At 52.5% G+C, this 25,450-nt stretch overlaps 9 protein-coding genes across 9 annotated transcripts; 5 read left to right on the top strand and 4 right to left on the bottom strand.

The window, feature by feature from the left end:
* Nucleotides 1-176: 176 nt before the first annotated feature.
* Nucleotides 177-1,124, top strand: RHO25_000021 (uncharacterized protein; the record flags this gene model as incomplete). The annotated part of the gene is made up of 2 exons (XM_023592653.1): nt 177-313; nt 374-1,124. The coding sequence occupies 2 exons, from the start codon at nt 177-179 to the stop codon at nt 1,122-1,124; spliced, it is 888 nt and encodes a 295-aa protein (XP_023459572.1).
* A 3,545-nt stretch (nt 1,125-4,669) lies between these two features.
* Nucleotides 4,670-5,403, top strand: RPL9B (60S ribosomal protein uL6; the record flags this gene model as incomplete). The annotated part of the gene is made up of 3 exons (XM_023592652.2): nt 4,670-4,715; nt 4,814-5,117; nt 5,172-5,403. 3 exons carry the CDS (start codon nt 4,670-4,672, stop codon nt 5,401-5,403), a joined length of 582 nt encoding a protein of 193 aa, XP_023459573.1.
* Nucleotides 5,404-5,913: 510 nt separating this feature from the next.
* RHO25_000019 (uncharacterized protein) lies at nt 5,914-8,177 on the bottom strand (the record flags this gene model as incomplete). The annotated part of the gene is made up of 4 exons (XM_023592651.2): nt 5,914-6,112; nt 6,184-6,321; nt 6,399-6,546; nt 6,623-8,177. The coding sequence occupies 4 exons, from the start codon at nt 8,175-8,177 to the stop codon at nt 5,914-5,916; spliced, it is 2,040 nt and encodes a 679-aa protein (XP_023458534.1).
* A 1,119-nt stretch (nt 8,178-9,296) lies between these two features.
* RHO25_000018 (uncharacterized protein) lies at nt 9,297-11,158 on the bottom strand (the record flags this gene model as incomplete). The annotated part of the gene is made up of 2 exons (XM_023592650.1): nt 9,297-9,814; nt 9,922-11,158. 2 exons carry the CDS (start codon nt 11,156-11,158, stop codon nt 9,297-9,299), a joined length of 1,755 nt encoding a protein of 584 aa, XP_023458533.1.
* An 863-nt stretch (nt 11,159-12,021) lies between these two features.
* Nucleotides 12,022-12,876, bottom strand: RHO25_000017 (uncharacterized protein; the record flags this gene model as incomplete). Its single annotated transcript, XM_023592649.2, has 1 exon — nt 12,022-12,876. One exon carries the CDS (start codon nt 12,874-12,876, stop codon nt 12,022-12,024), a length of 855 nt encoding a protein of 284 aa, XP_023458524.1.
* An 809-nt stretch (nt 12,877-13,685) lies between these two features.
* On the top strand, nt 13,686-14,593 carry RHO25_000016 (uncharacterized protein; the record flags this gene model as incomplete). Its single annotated transcript, XM_023592648.2, has 2 exons — nt 13,686-14,518; nt 14,572-14,593. The coding sequence occupies 2 exons, from the start codon at nt 13,686-13,688 to the stop codon at nt 14,591-14,593; spliced, it is 855 nt and encodes a 284-aa protein (XP_023458523.2).
* A 912-nt stretch (nt 14,594-15,505) lies between these two features.
* Nucleotides 15,506-16,815, top strand: RHO25_000015 (uncharacterized protein; the record flags this gene model as incomplete). The annotated part of the gene is made up of 4 exons (XM_023592647.1): nt 15,506-15,625; nt 15,689-15,759; nt 15,831-16,233; nt 16,300-16,815. The coding sequence occupies 4 exons, from the start codon at nt 15,506-15,508 to the stop codon at nt 16,813-16,815; spliced, it is 1,110 nt and encodes a 369-aa protein (XP_023458526.1).
* Nucleotides 16,816-17,682: 867 nt separating this feature from the next.
* Nucleotides 17,683-18,646, top strand: RHO25_000014 (uncharacterized protein; the record flags this gene model as incomplete). The annotated part of the gene is made up of 2 exons (XM_023592646.1): nt 17,683-18,219; nt 18,272-18,646. The coding sequence occupies 2 exons, from the start codon at nt 17,683-17,685 to the stop codon at nt 18,644-18,646; spliced, it is 912 nt and encodes a 303-aa protein (XP_023458525.1).
* A 4,162-nt stretch (nt 18,647-22,808) lies between these two features.
* RHO25_000013 (uncharacterized protein) lies at nt 22,809-24,274 on the bottom strand (the record flags this gene model as incomplete). The annotated part of the gene is made up of 2 exons (XM_023592645.2): nt 22,809-23,987; nt 24,050-24,274. The coding sequence occupies 2 exons, from the start codon at nt 24,272-24,274 to the stop codon at nt 22,809-22,811; spliced, it is 1,404 nt and encodes a 467-aa protein (XP_023458541.1).
* Between the last annotated feature and the right edge of the window lie 1,176 nt (nt 24,275-25,450).

Below are 25,450 nucleotides of genomic sequence, written 5' to 3'. Positions count from 1 at the left end.
CTGCAGCACTTCCTCCTGCGATCAGAGCATTCTTTCTCTTTCACCCAGACTCAGTCGTGGTTTCCAGGACTCCTGCCGAAGCACATATCATCCGCACTTCATGGCTCTAGATTCGAAGAAACACTTCGAAGCACAGTCCAGTCTCCAGACTTTCCCCATCTGCCCAAGTCGAAGCAATGAGCCTCAAGCCCACAACGTCGAGCCCGATCCCGATGGAAGTGTCGAAGGATGAAAGTGGCTCTCCTATCGCTGTCGCCAATGAAAGAGCCAGAGCGCATTCAGCAAGATCTCCGTGGTACTCTAAGATCAAAAGGTAGGTATCGCGTTTGGCATCCGTCTGTCTTGAACAGGTCGCTGATCATGCCGGATCCAGCCAAAGTACCCTCGTCCTGATCTCTGCATTCATGATCAACTTCACAGCATGCGGACTTCTCTTCGGCTTCGGCGTCTATCAGGCCCACTACGAGTCCCTCGCGTTGATCGAAGGCACTCCATTCTCCGGCGCCAGTTCAGCGACCATCGACCTCATCGGTACACTGTCCGCCGCATTGATGACCATGGGAGCCCCACTGGCAGTCGGATGGGCAAAGAACTTCCGCCCATGGGCCGTCGCATTCGTGGGCGGAGTGAGTTACGGTATTTCTTGTGTAGCTGCGAGCTTCGGAAAAGAACTTTGGCACTTCCAGCTCTCGCAAGGACTCCTTCTCGGCATCGGTACATGTCTTTCGTTCATTCCATCGATGACTGTGGCGCCAACGTGGTTCGACCAGCATCGAGGACTGGCCATGGGTGTTATATCCGCAGGGACTGGCGTCGGCGGACTAATCTGGGCTCCAGTCATCACGACTTGTATTCAACACATGGGATATCGAAGCACACTTCGATTGACAGGAGGCCTAGCAACGGGCTTGATCTGCGCTTCGAGTTGCTCTCTCCGGTGGGGACCTGCGTTGACTGTCAGCATACGCGCCGACAACGATGGACGTTCCCGTTTGCGAGCAGCATTCAGCGTTCCTCTTCCTTCGCGCAAAATGGCAACGCAGAGCAGCTTCATCGCTCAAGCACTGAGCTCGGTGTTCCAGAGTGCCGCCTACTACACCCCAGTCTTCTTCACAGTCGCATAGGCCAGGTCCATCGGATACGACGACGATCAAGGCGCAAACCTGACTGCTGTGAGCAATGCCTGCAACGCTATCGGGAAAATTGCTATTGGCTTCGTCGCAGATCGCATTGGACGTGTCAACGCATTCTTCCTGAGCACTTTTTTCACTGCCGCCGCGACTTTGGCATTCTGGGTATCGAGCACAGTTATTGGTTGCACGCACGAAGTGGCGGCCAGAGGCTTGTTCGTGACCTTTACTGTCCTTTACGGCCTTTTGGCCAGCGCCTACATCAGTTTGTTCTCGGCAGTCTTGATGGAGCTCTTCGGGGCAGATCAGCTCCCACGAATTGCCGGTGTCATGTACATGACTCAAGGCTTGTCGGCACTTTTGGGGACTCCTGTCGCTGGACTGTTGGTGCAAAGTCAAGCGTCGCGGGATCCTGGGGCATATGTGGGAATGGCATCGTTCGTTGGCGCGTTGCTCTGCTGCGCTTCTGCGGCCATTGCTTGGGTGAGAGTCGGTCTTGCACATAAGAACGATTCGGTCGCGGCGTGAGGGATCTGAAGTTGTCAAAGTAATGCGCACAAGAATTGGGCTGCAGTCATGAGCGCGGAAGAAAGAGGATAGGAACAGGGGTCGAGCCGCGCAGGTGCAACATATAGACAGCGTCCTGATCAGCTCTCCGACGCAGGTTTGGCATTGTGCAGGAGACGTCGCGTCCTACTGTTCGCAAAGCCATTGCTCAAGGAGCGCGAAGCAGGAGTGTCCCTGCAGACAGTCAAGATGCTGCGTAGCGCCGAGACAACTCGCGAACCCACCACATCCTCGCCGATTGCCCTCCTACCCTTTGTCATGCTGTCCTCCTCCTCTCATTCCTCTTATGCCAGAAACTCTTCGCTCAACTACAATTCGCCCTCCACCATTCGAGTCGCTCCTATGCTTCTTATCTTCCTCGTGGTATTCGATATTGAAGATGCAGCCATTGCCAGTCACTTTGCAGCCATGGGTTTGCGTACACATTTGATAGTTCCCGCTATTCTCGTCGCTCGTCCAAGGATAGCAAAGTCCGTCACCTCCGTAGCCGTCCGTGACGCAGTACTGTTGTGCAGAAGAATTAGAGAAGGACATTCAGTCTTTCGAAAGGGGAATTCTCATGTTGATTATAAATGACATTAGTTATGGCTGTGTGTGGACGGGACGACGTACTCCGGCTAACGCGAATGGATAGATAACGGAGAGCAGGGTCGCGGCTACGAGAGAGAATTTCATAATTGCGTGTCTGGTTAATATCGTGCTGGCGATAGACGCGTGTAGTGGTCAGGCGTGTAGTGTTGGCTCTCTCCCTAGATCAAACGAGAATGTAAATGTCGGCTTAGGCACAGGGCAGGGCAGCGCTAATATATGAGTGGGCAATGGGACATAGAGCGCTATTTTCTTCCATACCCACGACGGGTATGGCCCTCACCGAATTGAAGCCACAGTAGTGCGGACCGGAGAGCATTCTCGTACGGGTAATCTCCTCGCTCTCTCGGATTCCAGGATTAACGGGTGGGCATTAGTTCTAGACCACTAGTGTTGAGGTTCGCGCCGGGTTACCAAGTATCCGTCAACGACGAACCAGCAACCGGCGATTTTGGAAAGCTGACCAATAAGTATTAGACAGGCGCATGTCGAACGATGTTGCTTGACCAGTGTAGACAGAAAAGGACAAGGAGGCAACGCGAGCACGTGTTTGTATATAGGCATGGAGTCACTTGTCGTAGCCTTCCCGTGCAGGAAGCAATTCTCACGCTGTTCCCCTCTATGCCAAATACTCATCGGTCCAACTAACAATGCGCCTTCCACCCACTCGAGTCCCGTTCCATATTAAAGGAACATTGGCTGCCCATCGCTTTGCACGGATGATTGGGCGCACACGCCTGCAACCGTCCGCCGTTTTCGCCCACGCCAGGAGCACAAGAACCGACTCCATTAGGTGATGTCCGGCAGCGCTGTCATGCACAGGAGTTAGAAAACGGGCATCTTCATGAAGGAGGTCCGTCCGGGCAAAGAGCTGATGCGATTCCTTGTGGTGCATGGGATCGATCACGACGGTATGTGACAAGAGTAACGTACCCCAGCTGAGGCGAAAGGAAAGGCCATAGAGAGAAGAGCCGCAGCGGCGAGGAAGAACTTCATGATTGCGTGCTTGTTGACTGACAAATGGTTGATGAAGGAGGGAAATGAAAGCAGGTTTTCGGGCGTGTCTGGGATCGACAGGTGGTCAATTTTGTGAGTTATATACGGTCGCCATGCCGTATGTTGTCAGCAATAGCACTGTCATCTTGTGGCAAGTCAGCAATACCACTGTCATGCAACAGTTGAGTATCTGCGGACCGAAGTAAATGCGGAGGGTTCCGACAGACCAGAGCCGACGTCGTGAAAAAGCACGCGGCCGGGGGGTATTGGTGGTCGTGGTCCAAAGGCTAAGTACCATTTACTAAATCCGCGCCGAGGATGAGGAGGGCCAGATAAGACGGGCTTGAAGTAGACTTCATAATTAGAGCTATAACGAATACATGTTCCAAGACGGCTTTGAGGAGGCCCATGGCAGTCAAAGTTGGATGTTTCAGTTTTGAAACGTGTATTGAGAGACTGAAGCTGTTGTACATTTGGCGGTTCCCACTGGGCACTTCCAAGCAGAGGACAGGTTTCGTGGTCAGGGGAGAGGACGGACAAGGCTTCTTCGCGGAGCATCACAGAGTTCAAGCCAATGCTTCGAGGGATCTACTTGGCAGAGAACGATGCCGTTCATCTCTTCAGCATGTACCAGTAGCCTCTCCTGTGGTCGATCTCGGCGTCCCGATGCAGGTCGTGCGCAGAGACAGGTCCTTTGACGACCGTTCCTGGTCTTGCGCTTCTGGTCCAAGCGAAGAAGAGCGTCTCGCCTAAGCGGACAAATCCAAGGGATCTCCAAAATGCCATGGCAGTTCTTTTCGTATCTTCCTTCCAGCGCTGTCTTTCGCCTGCCGAGAAGCCTCTGGTCTTCGCATTCAGTTCACGTTCGGGATATGAAGGCAGCGTCAGTACAATGACTGATTTACCAGCAGGCCGTGCTTGCAAGAGGACTTGTTCGATGATTCGCGTCACCAATTACGTGCCCCAGCCTTGGCGGCGGGCTTCCGTGTTGACGGCGAAGCGCTCAAACACCAAGATCCAATGGTTGTCGTCAGCACCCCAGATGCCTTGGCCTCGCCACTGCTGCCCGAAGGAGCAAGCGGAGAGTTAGTCGCCGATGCGTTCACTTTCCGGCTTCAGGAAGTCGGCAGACACACTCGCAACCCACTCCGTCTTGGGCTCTGCTTCTTTGAGCTTGAGCTTGAGCTGGTCGCGTCGCACCCGCACGGGAGACATCCGCTAGCGCGACTCCAATCGGCGCCCATGTGCCAAGCCCGACGAACACACCCGATATTCTCACACAGCACCACCGCCCATTGCACTTTTCCCTTCTGCAGACGCCGCAGCATCGTCCATCGCCAACACCTCCACGACACTCACCCAGCGACCTCCGCCCCGACACCGACAACATGCGTTACATCTACTCCCAGGAGACGCTGGACATCCCCGAGGGTGGTACGTCGAGCTCGCCGTCCTCCGCTCCCACCGCCGACAACGTTTGGCGCATTGGGAGGAATACCAGCGAGAACAGTGAATACTAACTGCGCCTCCAGTCAAGGTCAACATCAAGACCCGCCAGGTCACCGTCGAGGGCCCACGCGGTAAGCTTGTCAAGGACCTCGGTCACTTGGCTGTCGCCTTCTCCCACCCACAGCCAGACCGCATCAACATCGAGCTCCACCACGGCTCGCGCAAGAATGTCGCTACTCTCCGCACCGTCCGCACTCTTATCAACAACATGATCATCGGTGTCACCAAGGGCTACAAGTACAAGCTGCGCTACGTGTACGCTCACTTTCCCATCAACGTCAACTTGGAGAAGAACAACGAGACTGGTCTGTGGAATGTGGAGATCCGGTATGTCTTTGGCACTGTTCTGCGAATTTGCGCACAATACTGATTGAGGAACAGCAACTTCTTGGGCGAGAAGCTTGTGCGCAACGTCACCATGCAGCCAGGTGTCGACTGCGAGGCCTCCAAGAACGTAAAGGATGAGCTCCAGCTGACCGGCAACTCCCTCGAGGCCGTCTCCCAATCCGCCGCCGACATTCAGCAAATTTGCCGTGTCCGCAACAAGGATATCCGAAAGTTCTTGGACGGTATCTACGTCTCTGAGCGCACCAACATCGTCGAGGAGGCTTAAGCGCATCACGACTGATGACGGCAAAAAGTTTTTTCGTTGCATGAACGTTCCAGATGATACCAGGCAATGGCGTCGAGGCGCAATCGGAAAGTCAAGAGATGGCTTTGGACGACTTCTGGGCCAGACAACTGCTGGGTCTTCTGTGCAAGAGCGCGATCATGGGCTTGATGAGGAGGATGATGATATAGGGCACATACTCCGAATACACTCCCGCGCTTCGCGCGCAACATGCTACCGACCTCTCCTATGTCCCCATTGGGTGTGACATCGGACGGGAGTTCTATCTCCTTGTTCGTTAGAGAGGCTGGAATGCAAGTGTGGCCTTGTGCTGCTCGTATTGGTGCTGCCGAGGTCGCACTTTGCTGCTACTGACTTTTCGTGCAGGTTGCTCTCTTCGAGGCTGTTCGCCCTCATAACTGTACGTCGTCGGCAACATGTGTAAAGGTGATGCTCCGACGCAAAGACTGACTTGGATTCGCCTCTGAAGGTAAGTCGCACCATTTGGACTGTCTACAGGTACACGCCTGGAAGATAGATCGGCATCGCATCCTCCCACAAGCTATCAGCGATCTGATACTTGTTGCTGCCATCCGCATCCATAATCCAGAGCTGGCCGTATGGTTGCTCGGCCTGATCGTAAGTAGCTGCTTCAGCTTTCCATCCTGATGCACCACTCGAGTACACGATCCTACTACCATCGTACGTCCATCTGTTTGTCGTCACTTGGTCAGCACGTGCATCTCCAATCCACAATTATCATGGGCATGCCGGCAGACTCACACTCCGTGGGCATCATTCGCAGCAGAATCTGTCAGGACCTGAAGATCCGTGCCATCAGGCTTGATCGTGCAAATATCGAAGTTGGTGACATTCATCCTCCGCGTGAAGACAATGCGCGAGCCGTCTGGGGAGAAGGATCTGTTCAAGCACTCGTCAGCCACCTTTCCACCTTTACACTTCGCGCCGGACTACCGATGGCGGACGGGAAGGCTTACGGAAAATTATCACTCATCGTTCCCTCCGTAAGCTGCGTAGTGACATTCTTCGCAATATCATAAACGTATAATCCATACCCTGCCGACCCAGGAGGACCCCACTGACGGTACACGATCGAATTACCATCGTGGGAATAACTCGGGAAACCTGTTCATAGCACATCACAAGTCAGTCGACAACTTCCACGCAAGTCTGAAAACACTCATAGTGGGTTCTCGCTTACCAGAATTATTCCTCAAAACCGTCAACCGTTCCGGCAAAGAACTATTATCCGCTTTCACGCGATAAATCGCAGCAGCGTATTGTCGTCTCTGCTGGAAATACCCTCCAGCTCCAAATGCAATCCACTCTCCATCGGGCGACCAAGCAGGTTGAATCACTTCCAGTGGTGCTTGGAGATTATTCGTCAGATTTCTGATTGGCCCTGCGGCGGGAATTGTGATGTTTTTCAGATCCTCATTGTCTGCATGATGGAGGTCGGAAACGTTAGCGATGACTACATTTTTGCGGAATGGATCTGGGAATGCGATCTTCTCGCCATCCGGAGATGTTGTTGGGAACTGTCGTCCGATCGCGTAGATCCATTCTGGATCTGGGCTGAAAGGTTTGTGAGAAGGGTTCGGAGGCTCGCGGTTGAGGACTTCGAATACGACTTGTTTTCCGTCCGGAGACCAGGAGGGATTGTTGAATGGCATCTGTAAAGTCCGGGATGTGACGGTGGCGTTGGCCTTGTTGGTGTAGTAAATCCCCGCAACATCGGCATGGCTTTTGACGAAGTACCCTATTCCGAGCTCATCACTGACATACTGCGGCGAAACTTTAAGAACATTCGTCTCCGTCTCCTGCCTCGTCTCGCCAGTCTCGAAATCTACTGACCAGATCTGATTCGCGGCGTCATTCCAGAGACCTGCGGAACGGGCGTTGTAGGTTTGAGTTCGTTCCATTTCGTAGTAGACTATACGTCTTCCATCGGAAGACCACTTGGGACTTCCGAGTGCATAACCAGGTTTCGTGGCGACAAGCCGAAAATCTGTTCCATCGGGTCGAATAGCATAGATCGAAAGTTCCTGCGTATTTTCCCATGCTGTTCCGTCGCTGTGACTGTACCAGCCCGTATTGCGGTCGGAGCTGAAAGCGATCCATTGACCGTCTGGAGACCAGGCGGGTTTGAAGTAGCCGTCTGGACTCCAGGAGACGCCTTTCACGGATGCCGTGTTGGTCAAGTTTCGGGTTTCGCCCGTTTCCAAATCTTTCACCCAAATGTTCGCTTTCCAGCCATTACCTGAACTGACATACGCCAACCAATTCCCATCAGGAGAAAGAACACCTTGATCATCCACTGCATCTGTCGCTACGAGTTCTTCGATTCCAGTTCCGTTCACCCGGACACGATACAGATCCGCTTGGCCTGCTCCTCTTTTCTCGGAAGTGTAGATGATATATTTCCCATCGGGCGAGAACGTCGCATGGTATTCGAAGACAGCAGAAGAGTTGGATAGGAGTCTTCGAGCATTTGTGCCGTCGCTGTTGGCGATGTAGAGGACGGAGGATCGTGGAGAAAGACGATTGAACATCAAGGTTCCCTTTTTCCCATCCGGACGGGGTGTTGATGTGTTGCCTGTCTTGGACGTAAGTGATACTGAGATATCCCGTTTGGCGTGAGGGGCGTTGTAGCCGTGATAAGACGCAGCATGGCCGCTATTTTGGTAAGGACATGCTGCAAGTGTGGTGCTGCTGAAGAGTGCTAGGCTTGCGGATGCTATGCTGAGAAGTCGCATTTTAAGATCTGTCCGAAGGAATGAGAAGTCGTCGCCTGCATCGATAGTAAGAATATCACCAATAGAAAATAAAACGAGTGTCTGCCAACTTCATTAGGTCGAATAGCGATCAAGTCTCTAGAATTACAATCCACCGGATTGCTATCCACATTTGTAGACCTGGTATCCATGCTTCACGCCGCTGACTAAGTGTCGAGAGTTTGGAATCGAGCATGGTAGTAGTAGCCTGAACTAGGATCAGCTGGCCAAAAAAAGAACCAAACAGCATTACCAAATTGCGAAGGACAAGGTATTTTGCCAAAAGGCATGCAAGTGAACAGCGATAGCCGGAGATTTTCCCGTACAAGATAGCTGGGAGCATAGCATGCCGAAGAGCGAACATTCGGATACTCCCTGAGTACTAAATCGAGCCCCAGTTCCAATATCGAGCTCCACGTTAGCCGGCAGTTACCGACAATTTGAACCGGCTTTAGACAAGCGAGGCGAGCTTGCGAGCGAAGTGAGTACTCGGAGCTGCGAGCCTGCGAGCAATAGCGACGATGTACGATACCCGAGCGCGTGAGGCATGGGCCCCTAAAAAAGATAGCATTATTTCTTTTAGGCAACGAACGAGACCGAGCCGATGGCGAGTGTCGAGAGAGGCGGCAGTGCACCTTGACAACTTCAGTCTAACACTGATGAGGGGTGTCAAATTTTGATTCACCAGCTGGGGCTCGATATTGGAACTGGGGCTCGATTTAGTAGCCAGGGGATACTCGGATGTAGGGCTTTCTGCACCCTTGTATAGGGCTGAGTAGTGCTGACCATGTTCACTCATCACTCATCAAATGAGATCGGGGTTGATTGTCAGCGACCAGGATCATGAACCCCGAAGATCATGAAGTTGAGCGCTCCGAACAAGGTTCGGAGTTCAAAAGGGGAATTCTGTCAAGTTCAAAGCTAAGAGTGTAGGGCTGCCATGCATATACATCTCCAGCGACCGCGTTCTTCTCCCTCTCACACCCAGTCTTGAATGCCTTCGCACGTCCAGAGTCGATTGGGGATTTTACGAGAATCTATGCTAGGATGGGTGTCGGACTTATCCAGCAGGCAGAACGAGTTCGAATGCGCATGCCTCCCTCAGCCCCTCAGCAACGAAGTCTGTACATGAGCAGTCTTCGTGTTCAGGTCGCTACCACCAGAATCATCAGACTGGTGTAACTTTCGAGAGAAAGTCTCAGGCTTCGACTTCTCGGCCAGCTCGTTCCAGTCCAGGTGCAGTTTAGCTTCCCCGATGTATGTTGGCAGCGGATCCTGACCAAGCCTGTCCTTATGCTGAATGTGAACGCCGATCGTCTGATCACGAGCGACTCGGATCACAGTGGAGAAGGTGTTGCTGTACGAAGTGCCTGTCACCGCAAGACTGTATAGACCGACCACGACAGCGAGAAAAGTTGCAGCGGCGGCCGCCCCATACGCCGCAAAGAGCCGTTCCTTGTTGTAGCGATAGGCGTTATGGGTGACAGATAAAGAGACATTGGACATGATTGGCTCTTCTGCTGCGATCTCCGGAATGGTGAGAAGAGATAATGTCATGTTCTGGAAAATCTCCTCAAGGGTCTCTATGATGGCCGCAATGGCCGCGGAGTTGTGGAGGACTTTGAGTAACTGGCATAAAGCGGGTACAATTCTTCAGTAAATGCAAGTTCGGTCTCCAGTATGTGAGTCTTGTCTATTCTTGGTAGGTCTCCCGAGAACAACATACCGAGAAGTAGCTCTCCGACGACTTCCATATAAGCCAGGTACGATTGGACCTCGGGAGTATTCAGCCCAAAAGCCCCCGGACAGGAGGCACGATCCCTTGAGCTCTCGATGAAGATGACATTCTGGAGCTCGATGGCATTGATGCTCACATCTTGATTCCCGTTATTGAAATTGAAGGATACCGTGTAAGTGGCGTTGTAAAGCATGCAATTCAAAAGAGCCACATCGTTAGAATGCAGACCTTTCTGAGCCATATTGTCACGGTAGGCCAAGTACAATGCCTGCGGTCTGGAGTCGTCTGTGCCGAGGCGAGCGTCGGAGGGCAGAACGTAGTCCTGGTAGGGAAAGGGAACATATTCTGCTATGCCAAGCGACGCGTCTTCCAAAGAACTAGTGATATTGAAGGGCACGATACTGCTTTCGGCGACCCATGACACGTGGAAAGTACTGAACGTAGTGCCACAGGCCGTGGAGCCATTCAGACATTGGATGCCCGCTACGTCAAGCTCACGGAGAATCTCGTTCGGGCTGCTGATAGGCATGCACTGTATGGAGGGAGCGTAGAACGTGATATCGTAAGAGGAGTTCGCTTGTGGGGCCGGAATGCTTGGGAGCTGTCCTTGGTATGCTGCTCCAAACAAAGTTCGTCTGATACGATTCGTTGGTCCAGCCCACTCGGCGTCAAAATCGTAGCCACCGCCTCTCATCACAGTTGGCTGGTCTTTGGCCAACATGTAAGTATTGACAAACATGTCTCTCTTGTTGTAGCCTGGAAGGTGTATTTCCTTTATTCCGTGCGAACGAAACTCCTTCGGCACAACTCTCAGCGCTGAGGGCGGGAAGACGACCGCCAGAGGTATCAACCAGGCGAGCAAGGCGAGAAGCCCCAACAGAGGGCTAGCTTTCAAGCTAATCCAGTTGAAGAGTTGATAGATAACCTTTAGCTGGTCTGCCAGATCATCAATAGTTGACAGCGAAAGAGGCTTTCGCAGTCGTTGCCAGAAGATCTGCCAATAGACAGTCGAGATGGTGATGACAAAGGCGGCGCGGACGAGGAACGCACGGCCGGTGCCGATGGCTACGTAAGTGCCTTGCGGCCAGCGTGCTTGGTCAACTCGACGGTCATGTAACCTTGAGTAGAAGTAGTGGTGTCCGACCGCGAGTGCAATGTCCGCGATGAAAGACACGAGCAGTGTTGTTGGCACAAGCCAGTGCGGCAGGGACTGACGTTTGGCCATGTGTGCTGCGCTGTACTTGTGCAGACAGGCGACAGGGTGCTCACGAAATCATCTGTTGACGCCGCAGGTGGAGATGAAGAAGAATGTCCTCCCTTGAACAGGATAACGATTTGGTGGCATGTTTCGAGGCGACGAATGTCTGTCTCGTCCACACCGGATGCTCGACAGCGGAGGTGGCAGCCATTGAACTCGGCAGTGGGCCACTGTGGTGGTTCATTGTGCTCCCGCTGACCAATATCGCGATGTCAGACGCCGCAGACCACAAGGCTGGATCAGCGCAAAGGCGTGGCTTGCAGTGGGGCGAAGTACATGAGTTGACAATCCGTCCAAGTGGTGGTCCGCTGGGCACTGCCAGCGCGGCGAGGCTGAGCCCTACATGTAGCAACTCTGGGGAAGGCCACGTTCTTGGAACCAAGGCTGTGGCTTTACGAACGGTGAATGCAGCAATTTTGAACGCTTGCTGTTGCCAAGCGGCTGGCTGTAGACGATGTGTCATTTCTTGGTCTGTCTTCGGCGCTGCTACAATAAAGAGATTGCTTTTCCAACTGGGTATCAATCTTTTCACTCTGCTTCTTCCCCGTAGCCATCCATATGGCGTTCTCTGCGTATCTTCTTGCCAAAGTCTTGCCTTTGGCATCCATTCTTCGCTTGACGGAGTGCCTTCGCTGCATCCGTTTTGCGCCGACGCGCGCTCATGCTTGACCACACGAGCTGTCGCAGCCCAGCGACATATCGCGGAAGCCATTGCAATTTTCTCATAATCTTTTTCTCGAAGATATGGCCAATCGCTTTGCTGTCTCCCCAATGTCACCTCACAGTCGATATGACCACGCCTCTTCACCCCTGTTCACTTACGCTCTCCCTCAGTCCTTCTTTCGATCTACGCCCATCACCCTCTTCCCACCCATACTCTTCAGCGTCTCCGCCAACTTCCCACTCTCATGCAGCTCCTCGATATCGTCTCCTCCACCGATCGACTTTCCATTGACCAGCACATTCGGCACGGTCCTTCGTCCAGTGCTCTTTGCCAAATGCCTTTGCAGCCCAGGTCCCAATTCATGAATATCCAGTTCGACCACGTATGGCTTCGGCGTAATCTCGTACAGATCCAGCAGAATATGTTTCGCCTTCTTGGAGTACGGGCAATACGACTTCGAGAACACGATTATAGGCCCTTTGCGCAGAATATCATTCAATTCCGTCTCAATTTCCTCTTCCTCTTTTCGCTTCTTGCGAGCTGCTTCTTCGTCTTCGTCCTCTGTCGCTGTCTTTGGCTTCTTCACATTCCCAACCTTCGCCACCCCATCGTCATCCGCAATGCCCTCGGGAACGCCTTCAACGACCTTCTCATTCCCAGGCCTCATCAATGGCTTCTGTCCCTTGACCCTCTTCTCTCCACCAGCCACGACTTCAGTATACGCGGGCTCAACTTTCGCTTTCGTCTTGCTCTCGCTGCTCGTCAGGTCCGCGGCTTCATCGTCTGCGACTGCTTTATCGTGTTCTTTTCGCAATCGCTCCACCCTTTCTGCGCGATCTCGCTCATCGGCTACAACGCGGTCGCGTTCCAGCGCTGATTTCTTGCGATCGATTGCGGCGCGTGTGCGTGTGTAGAATGCGGATTCGTGGGTATTCGACGCGCCGTAGGAGAGGTAGTAGATGATCGCGATGGTCAGGAAGGCGATGAGGCCGATTGTGCGGAATTGACGTGTTGAAGGCATTGTGGCCGGATTGATGGGGTCGCAAAGAAGGAGAAGGATATGAAGAAGGAGTGGATGTTGGATGTATCATGTGCAGCTATGCTTGCCTCGGCGGACCTGCAGTAGTTGGGGCAAGAGGCTAGACCCCGCATAAAGTTGACTCTTGGGCCCGGGCCGTTACCTGCGCTAGTACCACTTCGGACTAGCTTGTGAAGAAGTAATCGATAACAGCGGTCCAGCTTTAGGCAGCAACAAAGACTTCACCTTCACCTCCTCTTGCTCAACAACCACCCAATCCTATTACTATCAAGTCTAGCAGACCGAATTCCTCACCAATATCCAGCTGACTGGTGATACACGATCCAACTCGACGGCACCGCCGCCTGGACATGGATGGATACGCCCAAGGTTGCCCATACCTTCGCTTCGGCCAGTTCACAGGATGTGAACGACATTCCCGCGACAATCAAACGTTCAGGACGACGCCTCGACCTTCATCCGGTCAGCATGCTTCGTAGTTGGTTTTACAAAGTCCCCACTGGTTACAATAGCGGCAAGAGAGTGCAACACGATCGCTACCATCTATCCAGACGGCAGATCGCCGCGTGGTGATGCTCTCTCCCTTAGCAGTACATACGAACAAGCACTGCGAACTCTGTGCTCCGCCTCATTGTGCAAGGCAGCAGCGCCGGTCGGAACCTGCCAAGTCGGTTATGCGCCCGCATCGGTTCAGCCAGCATTGGCAGCGCGATGGCATTGTCGTGTGGGAAGATGAGCATGCATGTCTGCGGCGTGTGATGCTATGTAACTCGTGACTCATCGAGATGGCAATGCGGTACTCGATTCCAGGGTATAAAAGGTCGCATCCTCGCCCGTCAGGTAGGAACAACACGATCTTTCTCTTCCTCCACTTCAATCAGCCAGATCATCCAAGCCAGCAGAGTCTCACATTCAAGATGGCAACCACTACTCCTTTCTCCCTCAAAGTCGAAGGCAATGCAGAGATCCCGCTTCCAGCTGAGAGAGCTGTCATCAACGTCTTGGTCAAGAGCGAGGGCCACGATAAGGAAGCAGTCTCCGACGAGGCTCTGAATGCCGCCAAGCACGTGGAGAAGCTCCTCCGTGAGATATCACCTTCTGACAGCACTCCTGAGGCGAAAGCCGCTTCTCCTCTCGCGCAATGGTCGAAGACTTCTCTCACAGCCACAATCTTCAGCCCACGCAACGACGAGGGCCAACTTCAACCTCGCCAATTTCGAAGCAGCATCACATTCGACATCCGCTTCAAAGAATTCAAGTCCCTTGGCGCTTTCGGAGCCAAAGTTTCATCGGTGGCTCATGTTGAGGTCAAAGATATCGAATGGGTCTTGACCGAAGAGACCCAGGCTACCTACCGCTCGCAACTTCGTAAGATGGCTGCCAGCGATGCCATGAGGACTGCCAAGGACTTTTGTGATGCTCTTGGCTGTGGGAACCCGCGGCCTGTTGAACTCGAGGCAGATGGGTATCGTAGTGCTGGTCGCAAATATCACATGGCGAGCCAGGAAATTGGAGGAGGCGGTGCTGGGACTGGAGCCTCGATCCTGCTGGATTCTACGCCGCTGGAGCTTACGCCGCAGGAGGTTGTCATGAAGTTGGCAGTGGATGTGACGTTTCATGCTGAGTAAGTTCATTTCACAGTCCCTGGAAGGTCATTGTGATACTGACGGCAATCAGCTCGAAGAGCGGAAGTGCCTGAATCGAGGAAGATGTTGTTGAGCGAAAATGAGGCATCGTATCTTTGCTATCAAGTCTACATTAATCCAAATCCTGCCTTTCGCGTGGGTTTTCTTCTCATATTCCAGACACCTGCAGCGCGTGTCCTGCGCCCGAGACCGCTTCTTCTGCATCCAGCCTTCAGAGCATGCAGCATTTCGAACCCGCGCCATCCAGCTAGGACGACACAAAAGCATTTGGACTTGTCCGCGGCACCCACCAGGCATCTTCAAGCTCTTCATCGACTTCACCTGGACTTTCTTCGTCATGAACCAGCCCATTGGTGCGCCACTCTTGCGTGCCTTCGCATCAGTGGTTCAACTCCAATTGATGCCGATTTGTTGTCCAGCCGCACTAGGGCTTACTTCTGCAGTTCTGGAATCATGTTATTGGGGCCTACGCATCGTGCCAAAAACCAGCGAGAGCCACTATTTCCTGTCCTGGACTCAACAGATCTGGGAGGCATAGCTTTATGCCAGCCTACTCGTCCTACTTCGGGAGGAAGTCAGGACACCGGGCACCCATGACAAGCGTAGGTCATCAAAATCGGGACATAGAAGGCGTTAGTATGGCGGATGCTAACAATATGCACTTCGTTCTCCTGCTCGCTCACGTATGCAAAGAAGTTCTTTGGTCTGAGCTAGCGTCTCACTTACTGCCCGGGCCGGTCAGCGAGGCGGACCGTGCTCTTCGTCTTACAGAACACCACCATAAGGTGCAGGTCACGTCAACGTCGCCATTGGCGAGTGGCAAGCCGGACTTCATACTGGAGGGCGCGGCTTGCTCCGACTCCAAGTCGAGAAAGCCGTTCACAATTGCATATAATTGTGCACGTCCTGCTGCCAGATATTATGCTTCGTCAAGACTTCAGGTCTTTAGCATCGCGATCGAAGACATGACTCTATTCTCTTGGTTGATTTCTGCCTTGTGGTCACGCTCTGTCATCGCTCAAGCCTCAGTCCCTCTGTCATGGGCTCCGAAAGATTTCCCAATTACGGGCCAAAAGACCAATGCGGTACGGTCATCTGGGAAAGGGAGATTCTTGACGAAGAGGAACGTCTTCTAACATCTGTCGCAGCCTGCACTGAATCATTATAACGCTACGTCGACTCTCGCGTACCAGTCAGATGATGTGACAGCGGTGAATTGGTATGCACCATCGACTATAATGATCATCGTAGTCCCATTCCAATTGCTGGAGGTCTGACAAACTCACGCAGTCATTCCACCTGGTTCTTCATCACGACCATGGACAACAAGAAACACCATCTCTCCAACATCATCTGCCTCGAGGGCAGAGATCTGTTGCGTGTCTACAGCGTGTATTCTGATTTGTCCAATACTTCTGTCCCGTTTCAAGCCACCGTTCGCGCGGAACCAGTCACTGCTCGCGAGGACCGACTTTCAATTACTAGTCATACGCAGAATATATCTGTTGAGACAGCTGCAGAGCAACACACCTTCATGAATTGGGTCACTGAGTACGATGCAGTACGAGTAGACGCGCAACTCATGCCTGCAGGTTCAAACTTCTATCTTGCGGGCAGCGGAGGTGTTCAACTGCCCCCGTCTCCTACTCAGGTAGACCCGTTCGCAGGATTTCCAGGCTTCTCATGGTATTGGGTGAGCAAATTTCGACTTTTGCAATACTCATCCACACTGCGGATCTAACACTCTTCTTTCAACTAGACAAACCCGAACCTTCGCATCAACGGCACCTTCACAGTCAACGGTGTCACCTCCCCAATCGACAGCACGCAGTCATTCGCCCACTACGGACGTCAGTACGGCTACTTCGCCTTACCCAGCGTCTACTGGGCCGTTTGGCTCCGGTTTCCCACCGGAGAAATGCTCATGTCTTGGAACATTTTCCCAGACAGCAACGGTCACCACTCATCAGCTTGGGCATCGATCTGGCATCCCAATGGATTAGTTGAGTATCTTCCTGTCGGAGGAAAGACTTCCGCTTCCGATGTTTCGACGAGTGCGAGTGGGAGGCAATATTGGAATTCGTTCGTGTTGGATTTGCCGGCGATTAACTCGAGTCTTGAAATTCAACAATGGACGCGAAATGCGGAGTTTGTAGCAGATGGGTCGCCATTGAATTTGACTGAGAGTTATGCAGAAGGCAGTGGAGTTTGGAGGGGCAAGTGGACGACTTTTGTTGCACATGTGGAGCAGGCTGGTGCGAAGACAGAACGATGATTGGGAAATTCGGTCGCTATCTGGTCTACGGAACCACTATGCCGGAGAACCAGGAATGCTGATGATGTATCATCCGCTCCCTGAGAGCATTTACATGGTAATGCTATCAAGCTTCGAAAGGACCTGGATGTGCATTAGCCTACTCACGGATGTTATACCGGGCAGGAATTCGGACATACCTTCTCTATATACCGCATTCCAACAGCTACGCCATCAGCATCATCATCCAATTCGCCTTCTTCTCCCAAGTCCATGTTGTCTTCATCAAGACATGTCAAGCAATCAATTACGACATCTCGGTACGACTCTCTCATCTTTCCGGGCAGCCTACATTTGGGGAGCTCAGTGAGCGGCTTTCGTTCCATTCGGACTCGTCTTTCCGAAATCGCGCTGGGGTAGGTCAATGAACTGTCGTTTCGGCATGGGGACTCAAGACTGATGATGACCAGAGTTCGATCTTGAGGCGACAAGCGCCGCGGCTGTGGCTTGGGTACAGCCTTACAGGATTGCCGTGCCAAGACCTCGAGCACATTTCATGTCAACATCGGAGATTATGGTTGCTTGATTTGACAGTAATGCAATGGGAAGCTTCGATCCATGTTCATCTCGTCTGTAGCAATGCGTGGACACTTTGGCAAGAGTAAGGTAATGATAAAGCGAGAGAACACAGATGAATGAATGCAAGGCACGGGAAAGCCGCTGCGAATGTGCTTCACAACCAATCGATCGCGCCACATGATCCCACCAGGCTTGCATAACATTGACTGGGCTCGGCTGGCTCTCAGGCGTTGTGAGGGGTCGCTCCGTTATCGCCTGGACTCACAAAGAGAGAGCTCCTCGCACGCTGAGCAGAGTGCGACAGCCGTAATGTCAACTACTAGCACTGACTTGCTACACCTCACCCGCATCGATGCAACCTTGTGGAAAGACTCCAGGTACGCTTACACGAAGCACACATACTACGGCTGGCGTAGCGAACCGATCGAAGAGCACGTCTGGCGGCGGGAATACAAGCCCATCGGCGCCGGCGCATTCGGTGCTGTTTTTCGCGAAGTATGCATTGAAGGGCGCAACAAGGCCGCCGTGAGAGCCGTCAAGCATATCGAGAAGCCGACCGCATCCCAACGAGCTACAAGGGTTGATTTTAGCAGGGAGTTGGAAGCCATCGCCCGATTCTCGAAGCCCGAGTACGAGCCTTTCTTTGTCCGTTCGGAAGGATGGTACGACGGCGGAGCCAATATCTGCATCGTGATGGAACTGGTTCAGCATGGAAGTCTCCAGGACTACGTGCGTCAGAGTCAAGGTCTGCCCGAGCCCGAAGCGAGGTTGATAGTGAGCCAGACCCTGCGAGGCATTGCGCATATGCACCGTGCAGGCTACACACATCGAGATCTGAAGCCTCAGGTACGTGATCGTGTGATGACGTATCACGAGTCCAGACTTATCTCCAACACAGAACCTTCTTGTCGTCCAGGGAGGCCCAGCTTGGCATGTTAAAATTGCTGATTTCGGTCTGAGCAAACGCCTTGTGGAGGATTTGTCGTCATTACGCACTGTCGCTGGCACTGCCGGATATATGGCACCCGAAATACTAGGCATTCGCGCACAAGGAGGCGACAGCTCTCACGATAGCAGTGGATCCTCGTATACTAGTGCTGTGGAAATCTGGGCAATAGGGATCATCTACTTCTTGCTACTGACAGGCGGCTTCCCTTTCCCTGCCCAGGATTTTCACCTGCTTTCCAAATATGTCCAGGGACGAGCTCATTTTCCCGTGGAGCGGATGCAACTTGTAAGCCTCCCTGCTCGTGATCTCGTGGAAACTCTTTGAAGACCACATCCGGATGGTCGGCCGAGTGCTGATTCATGCCTTGATCATACCTGGTTCAATTTCCAAGAGAGACTGCCGATGTGTCCGTCTAGCCATGATTCTGCCTCGGACAGCTCCGTAAATCGGGAAATCAGCCCGCAGACTAGGCCCTTTAGCACGCGTGCCTCTGCAAGCTGGAATGGCACTGAAGACACGGATCGCACCATGATAGCTGTGAAACAGCCCATGCAGTGTTTGTCGGGTGAAGATAATGTGAAGGCGTTGGGACAATCCAATACCCCATTCTTGCGGACTAGGGATCAGCAAATCCCTGCAGCATCGATGTTAGTAGCAGGTGCGCCTATTAAAGTCAGTCAAAGAGTCGATGCGAACTCGTTTCGCCGCGTGATGGATGATCCGCGAGCGCCTCTCTCTCTAGACCCCCGGCATATTCGTCTAGAACACCGATCGACAACGAAGACAAGATTATGGTTCGACCAAGTGTCGTCCTCTCCATCAGGCGAGCGTCTCATCATCTCGAGCGCTCACGGTCTTAACCTCTGCGATCCGGCTACTAGGAAGAGCATACGTGCATTGAGCAAGAGTCCTGCACGCCCGTTTTCGTTTTCTCCTGACGGCACGCTGCTAGCATTCGATGGAAATGACGAGGCATTTCCGCGGTCGGCAGTCGTGATTTGCGACGGGATTACTGGGAAGGTGTTACGCACGATAGATCTCGTACCCTTCACGTCAGGCTCGCTCCGTGAAGTAGCATTCATATCCAATGGTCAGGTGGTCTGTATCTGTGAAGCGCACCGTGCAACCGGACCACTCACATCAAAATTTGAAGCAATTATCTTGGATCCAGGGAGGGGGACGACAACAAGAAAGATTCGCTTACTGGGCTCATATCCTGATTTTTTGTTTTCTTATCCACACGGCGCACTGCTTGCTGCTATCCTGAAAAATCAGGACCCCCTCCTCAAGTCTGTCGACATCTGGGACATGACAACATCGAAAATCGCCTGTCGTATTGATGGTTTGACGCCCCTTGCCTTTTCTCCGGACAACAGAATGATTGGTGGATTCTGCAATGAATCACACGATCATTTTCTAAGAATTGTGGACGCAGTGAAGGGCACGGATGTTTGGCGAGTCTCAGTGAATGCAAAAATCCAGGATCTGGCGTTCGCACCAAACGACGCGCAACTTTTGTGGGTACTTTATGGTGGTGCCGATTGCTCACTTGGATGCTTCAGCGTGGAGCTTGGCGCAGAAGTTTCTACAGGAGCCTTGAAGCTGGATACTACGTCACCCTACGCTCATAGATCAGGGCGCCGTCGCAGATTGCTAGATCTGTCGCCAGACGGCAGAGCTCTGTCAGTAACCTGTGGAAGTGAAATAGTATGGTATAGTGTGTTTTAGTGCTTAGCATCCTGGAGTAAACTGTATCGAATCTTCGCAACATCTTTATCGCGACAATAATATGTCCTACTGGCGATCAATTCGACAATCTTCGATTATTCCACCATCTGAAACGCCATTTGAGCACGTCTTCATCGTCGCGATGGGCACCGTGTCAACGACTGATTTGGTATCAATGATGTAAACAAGGGCCTCCGCAGCTAAAGGTTGCCATTCGCTTGTTCGTTGTTGTCAATGGAAGATCGCGCTCTTGCGAATGTTACAGCTCCTGCAATTTGATGTGTAACGATGCTGCATTGCGATCCCTTCTTGTGACCTGGTCAACGATCTTCAGTCAAGCATGAACTGGGCTTGGTAGAAGTAGTGTCTTTTTCCAGAATGTTGCAGCAAGCGTTGTTGAGTTGCGCAAGCGTTGAACTTCACTTCACTTTTCACGCGGGCCGCCAAGACTTCCTTGCAGCTGGCCCCTGCCACCGCACAAATCCAAACTCTTTTCTTCTCATTCATCCTTCTCTTCACTCTCTTCAAGATCAACATCCGACAGAAAGCTACCAGGAGGTTCGGGATTCCCGTGCGCCTTTACTGACCTCTGTGAACAGACCTTTTGCGCAGCGGCCAACTGCCGCTTCTTCCACCAAACTCACTGGAACCTCGAGATGTTCCTCGATAACGTGCAACTTGCAACTCAGTTCTTTAAGAGCTTGCCTGGCCCAGCACATGGCCGAGTCACCAACCGCCGCATATCCTTTGCCGCGACTGATCGACTGACAAGAGTCCTACGGGCGCTCTTTTTGTACGTCAAGCCCCTAGACCCATTGCGAATCATGACTGACCTGTCCTCAGTTCTTCAACGACTGCCATACCTCGTTCCGCAAATGTACCTCATCTGCTTTTGCAGTACACATGACGTCCAACAAAAAGACAACAGTCCGATCGCCAACTGGCAAGCCCCATCAAGCACCCGTGTCGAGTTTTTTTCAAGACGACTTCACCAGATCGGCACCCTTTCCAACCACCTGGGTCTGCGGTGATCAAACCAGCAACCCTCTTACAACCCCATACATACTGCAAACCCTGTGCCATGCCGAAGAGCCGACCGTCCTACGAGCGTAGCAACACGTGCGGCGGTCTTGCTGGCATCTGGTCAGACAAAATCACTCATACCGACCCTTGCGACCAAACAGTGCGCGGTCCATTCACAACAACTACCATCGCCCGCTCTGCGATCCCACGAACTTCAACGTCAGCGGCATATGAAGTGCAGCACTGCAACTGGTCGCTCCGCAAAGACCATGACGCACCTCGTTTGCGCATTGAGCTCTTGTCAGCCAGACCAGCTGAATCTCGACAGCATGCCACTCGACACCAGTAAAGGTATACAGCTGCCGCAGACCATGCAAACGCAATGTTCCTGGCCACAATTCACACCACAAGAGACAAGTCCAGGCGTAGGACTTTCGTTTGTGCATCGAAAGTCCGCCAATTCTTTGTGCTATGGCAGCCCTGCTAGCCTAGCTATTCTCTTACCACTACTTACATGCACTGGAAGAGACGTCCCTCGTCAGTGCATTGCCGTCTCACCACGTCGGCTTTGACTCACATCATCTGGTGCATCACACCACGTTTTCTCGCATCATCAACATCCCAATGCGGTTCATGTCAATACTTCTAAAACCAGTAGTCTCTTCGGACGCGACTGCGAGCCTCACTAGAGGCATCGTATGTCTCCACAGGCCAGTTCGAAAAGGTCAATCCAACCGCAGGAGCATGCCATCCCGCATTCTGTCCGACAAGGCCGTATAGCCTTCGCCATAATCACAACTATGGTCACTCGAGTACAATCCGCCTGCTCCTTGCAAGCTTCTAAGACGGCAAAGCTTCCATCAAATTGGCATCTCGTCGTCCCACTACGAAAGCCTCGAGCCGGACCACGACAACTGCTGTCTTTCCAACAGCTCACCGCTCTAGCTGCGCCTTGTCCATTGCAATGGGTACAAGCAGCTTCGGCAACACCAAGCTATCCAGCCGTCCCATGGAGTCGTGCATACACACCACATCTGATCTCGCATCACAACTTCCCAACAACCAAGCCAATAGTTAACCGTCGTGGTGCACTTCTCGGACCTGGCACCACAGTTCGAGCTTGCACGCTTCACGATGCCTTCATTAACAAGTAAGTCCTTCCTCCGCCCCCATCATCCCTCTCTCGATGTCCTGGCAGCTTCCAATGGCCTCTCTTTGCTCGTATATTTTGCAAGAAAATCTCCGAGAAATGAATCAAGGTACGCGCTCCCTCCCTCGACTAACGTGGAAAATGATGAAGTGCAAACTTGGTTGGTGGGAGACAGGATTCTCCCTATGGTCTACCCTGATGCCTGCACAATATCTCGGTACCAGGTCTTTGCCTTTGCAAGGGTCATGGTCACCATGCTACATTTGGGAGAATGGCAGGACATTCTGCGACAAGGCCCTCCTGTGTTTATGACGAAGTCTCGTGATTTCCTGCTGGGCCTTGCCACAATCAAGGTGCCCCGCTCTGCCTGATATTAGTGGCATATACTCGGGATAGCTGAGCAGAGCTGGTGAAATCCAGTAGAGGCATAGGAGTGTATCTGTTACAAGGAGGCGACTGGGCGGCCTGGGGAGACACCACAATATCACAATACCACAGGTACTTCCAACGAGAAACAGCTGCTCATACTGCTCGTCATTTATCTTGACGAGAGTTCAAACCGATCGCGCGGACTTTCAATCGACATCATATCGATCTACGAGGACCTTTGAACCAGTGTCTACCTCCCCAACCCCAAGGAAGTATCCACCCGACAAGCGATGCTACAGTAACGATTGCTAGGCACAAGGGCGAATAGTTCCATGTCTGCAAGGTCACAGGGTACACCTGCGGGAGAAGAAGGATGCAGCACAAGAATAAAAGCCAGAGCATTGACAAGTAGCCTGTTGGTACCGAGAAGCGACCAAGATTCCACGATGCCGGGGCGAATGTCGATCGTCCGAGGCTGTATCGCGTTCCGAGCACGAAAAGATAACTCATGCTCTGGCAGATCACCGTTGTTGCAGTGATGGCGCTAAATGCGACTGTTGATCCCAAGATAGCAAAGCTGACCACTGTGGCGATAGTTACAACCAGCAGAGCGGCGTTTATGGGAATCAATGTACGAGGATTGACCTTTCTGAAGATGGCGGACCCTGGCAGAATACCGTCCCTTGATAGCGCAAACGTTACGCGTTGCGCGGATAACATTGATGCTGTCGTTGCGCATGTACAATCTATCCAGTTCAGGATGAGGATCGCGGTAGCTCCTCGCCGGCCAATAACCTGCACCAAGAACTCTGCCCAATTGTTTGCGTAGGGAGAAGAGATCAGAGCGTCGAAGTCTTGAATGCAGAACAGGATCAAGACAAGCGTAGGTATCGAAAGAATCGTGGTGCTGACGGTGGACAGAACCATTCCCCTGGCAACGGTCTTACTGGCATCTTTGGTTTCTTCAGCCAGATGTGCAGATGCATCATAGCCTCCAAACTCCCAGGCGCCGAAGAGGAAACTGATAACCCAGCAGTACGCATCCGAAGCCTGATGTGAGTCGCCTTGATTAACTCCGTTCCGGAACTTTCCAAACACAAAATCTGCAGATTGGAATCTGCCGCGCGCTTCGATCGGAAACCAGGTCCAGAAGAGGAACAAAAGCACGAAGAAGATGAATATCGTGATGCGGAAGTAAATCTGTAACCAGCGCTGGCTGACAGTGACCGGCACAACAGCAAAGCAGAGGCCTGCCAGAACCAGCACAAAGGATAGCCAGCGTTCATGGAGGACAGTAGCATCCGGATAGTTGATCTGCAATGCCGACAGCAAGAAATTCGTAGCACCTTGCTGCGTTCCAGGCACAGCTAAGACCCAAGCGGACCAGTTCCACCACTGCGAGTATCAGAATCAAAGCCGAGAGCAAGAATTCCCACAAGCCGTTAGGGGACACTCACGGCAGTATTCCAACTCAGAAAAGGACCCCATTTCGGACCCGCCATCCAGTACGTCCAGAAGTAAATTCCTCCCGATGTTGGCAAAGAAGCGGCAATCTCTGCGAGGTTCGCAGCCAAGATGCAGGAAATGCAGCTAACGACTGTCCAAGATGTGAAAGCTGCTTGAGGGCCACTGGTTACCATAACCCAGCCAAAAAGGATTGGAAGGCCGGAGACGAAGTTCATGCACTCCAATCAATGTCAGGACGTGGCTTTTCATCGTAGTGAGGCTCATACCGCGAATGTCGCTGCCCAGTTTTCGAATAGCCCGAGACCACGCTTCAGCTCTGCCACTGCGTCAGATACGCGTTCACATTTCACAATAAAGACCAGTTTCATCGCTACCTTGTTTATACCCTAGGCTTGCCAATACCTCTTCGTCAGCATTTCGGATCGGATGCTCCTCTGTCTCCATTTCCTGCTGAACGGACAGACAGGCATCCTTGGTGGAGTCGCTCATCGTGGAAAAGCTGCCGCCGCTAGATCTGGCTTCGAGATCACCTAACAGAGGGCGGTCCATATAGAACGACAGCAGAGACGGTGTTGAGTGAAATGACAGAATCGACCGCGCGGCGGTGAGTTATGAGGTATCTGCTATCTTGCTCACGTGCACCTTATCAGCAATGGGTGGTAGAGGTGGGATGGTACCACACAACCTACAGGCACGAATCTTGGCGTTCCATGCTCGCGGGATGCTCCGACCGATGGAAGAAGACGGTTGAATGAGCAGATCTTGGATGGTTGTATCTGTTCTATCGAGACAATTGAAGATCTGACTGCGCCGCACCGTCTGTCTTATTGAGGGACTACGTACTAGAGAAGGCAGCCAGTCCCCGTCTGATTTCGTTGAAACAGTCGAAGACACTGCCCAGCAAGAAGATCAAAAGTAGTGTCTCGGGAATATTTGGAGCTCGAGGGGCCTAGAGCTGGACGACTGTGTCCCTCTTCTCAGCTATCATGGTCCATCAACGCCTTACTCGGACAGCCCCAATGAATCACGCAGTACGAATACTGTCGTAACGTACATTCTCGTATCGTATAGCAAATGCATCATTTTCAGTTGCAGCACTGAATCTCAAGAGGCATCGACTTTTGCCACACTTGCTCATGCTTTCATTACACGAGGCCCGATGCAAGGATCAACGACGACTTGCAGATGCTGAAGCATATGCACAAGCTCGTACTTATGCAACTAAGCCGCCACCAGCCGCGCGAGCGCGACCTTGCCAAGCCTTTGATATTAAATGCTGGTTGCCGTCGATGGCTCCCCGCTCATTCAGTGGGGTTCGGTTGCACTTGGACCACGTGTTCGCCGTCCTTCGCTTTCAACGATGATCCTCACGGGAACGGGACGGATGCCCG

The sequence above is a fragment of the Cercospora beticola genome, chromosome 1, assembly GCF_033473495.1.
Source record: "Cercospora beticola chromosome 1, complete sequence".
NCBI classification, from domain to species: domain Eukaryota; kingdom Fungi; phylum Ascomycota; class Dothideomycetes; order Mycosphaerellales; family Mycosphaerellaceae; genus Cercospora; species Cercospora beticola.
The sequence above is the reverse complement of the archived record's forward strand: the minus strand, read 5'-3'. Positions and strand labels throughout refer to the sequence as shown.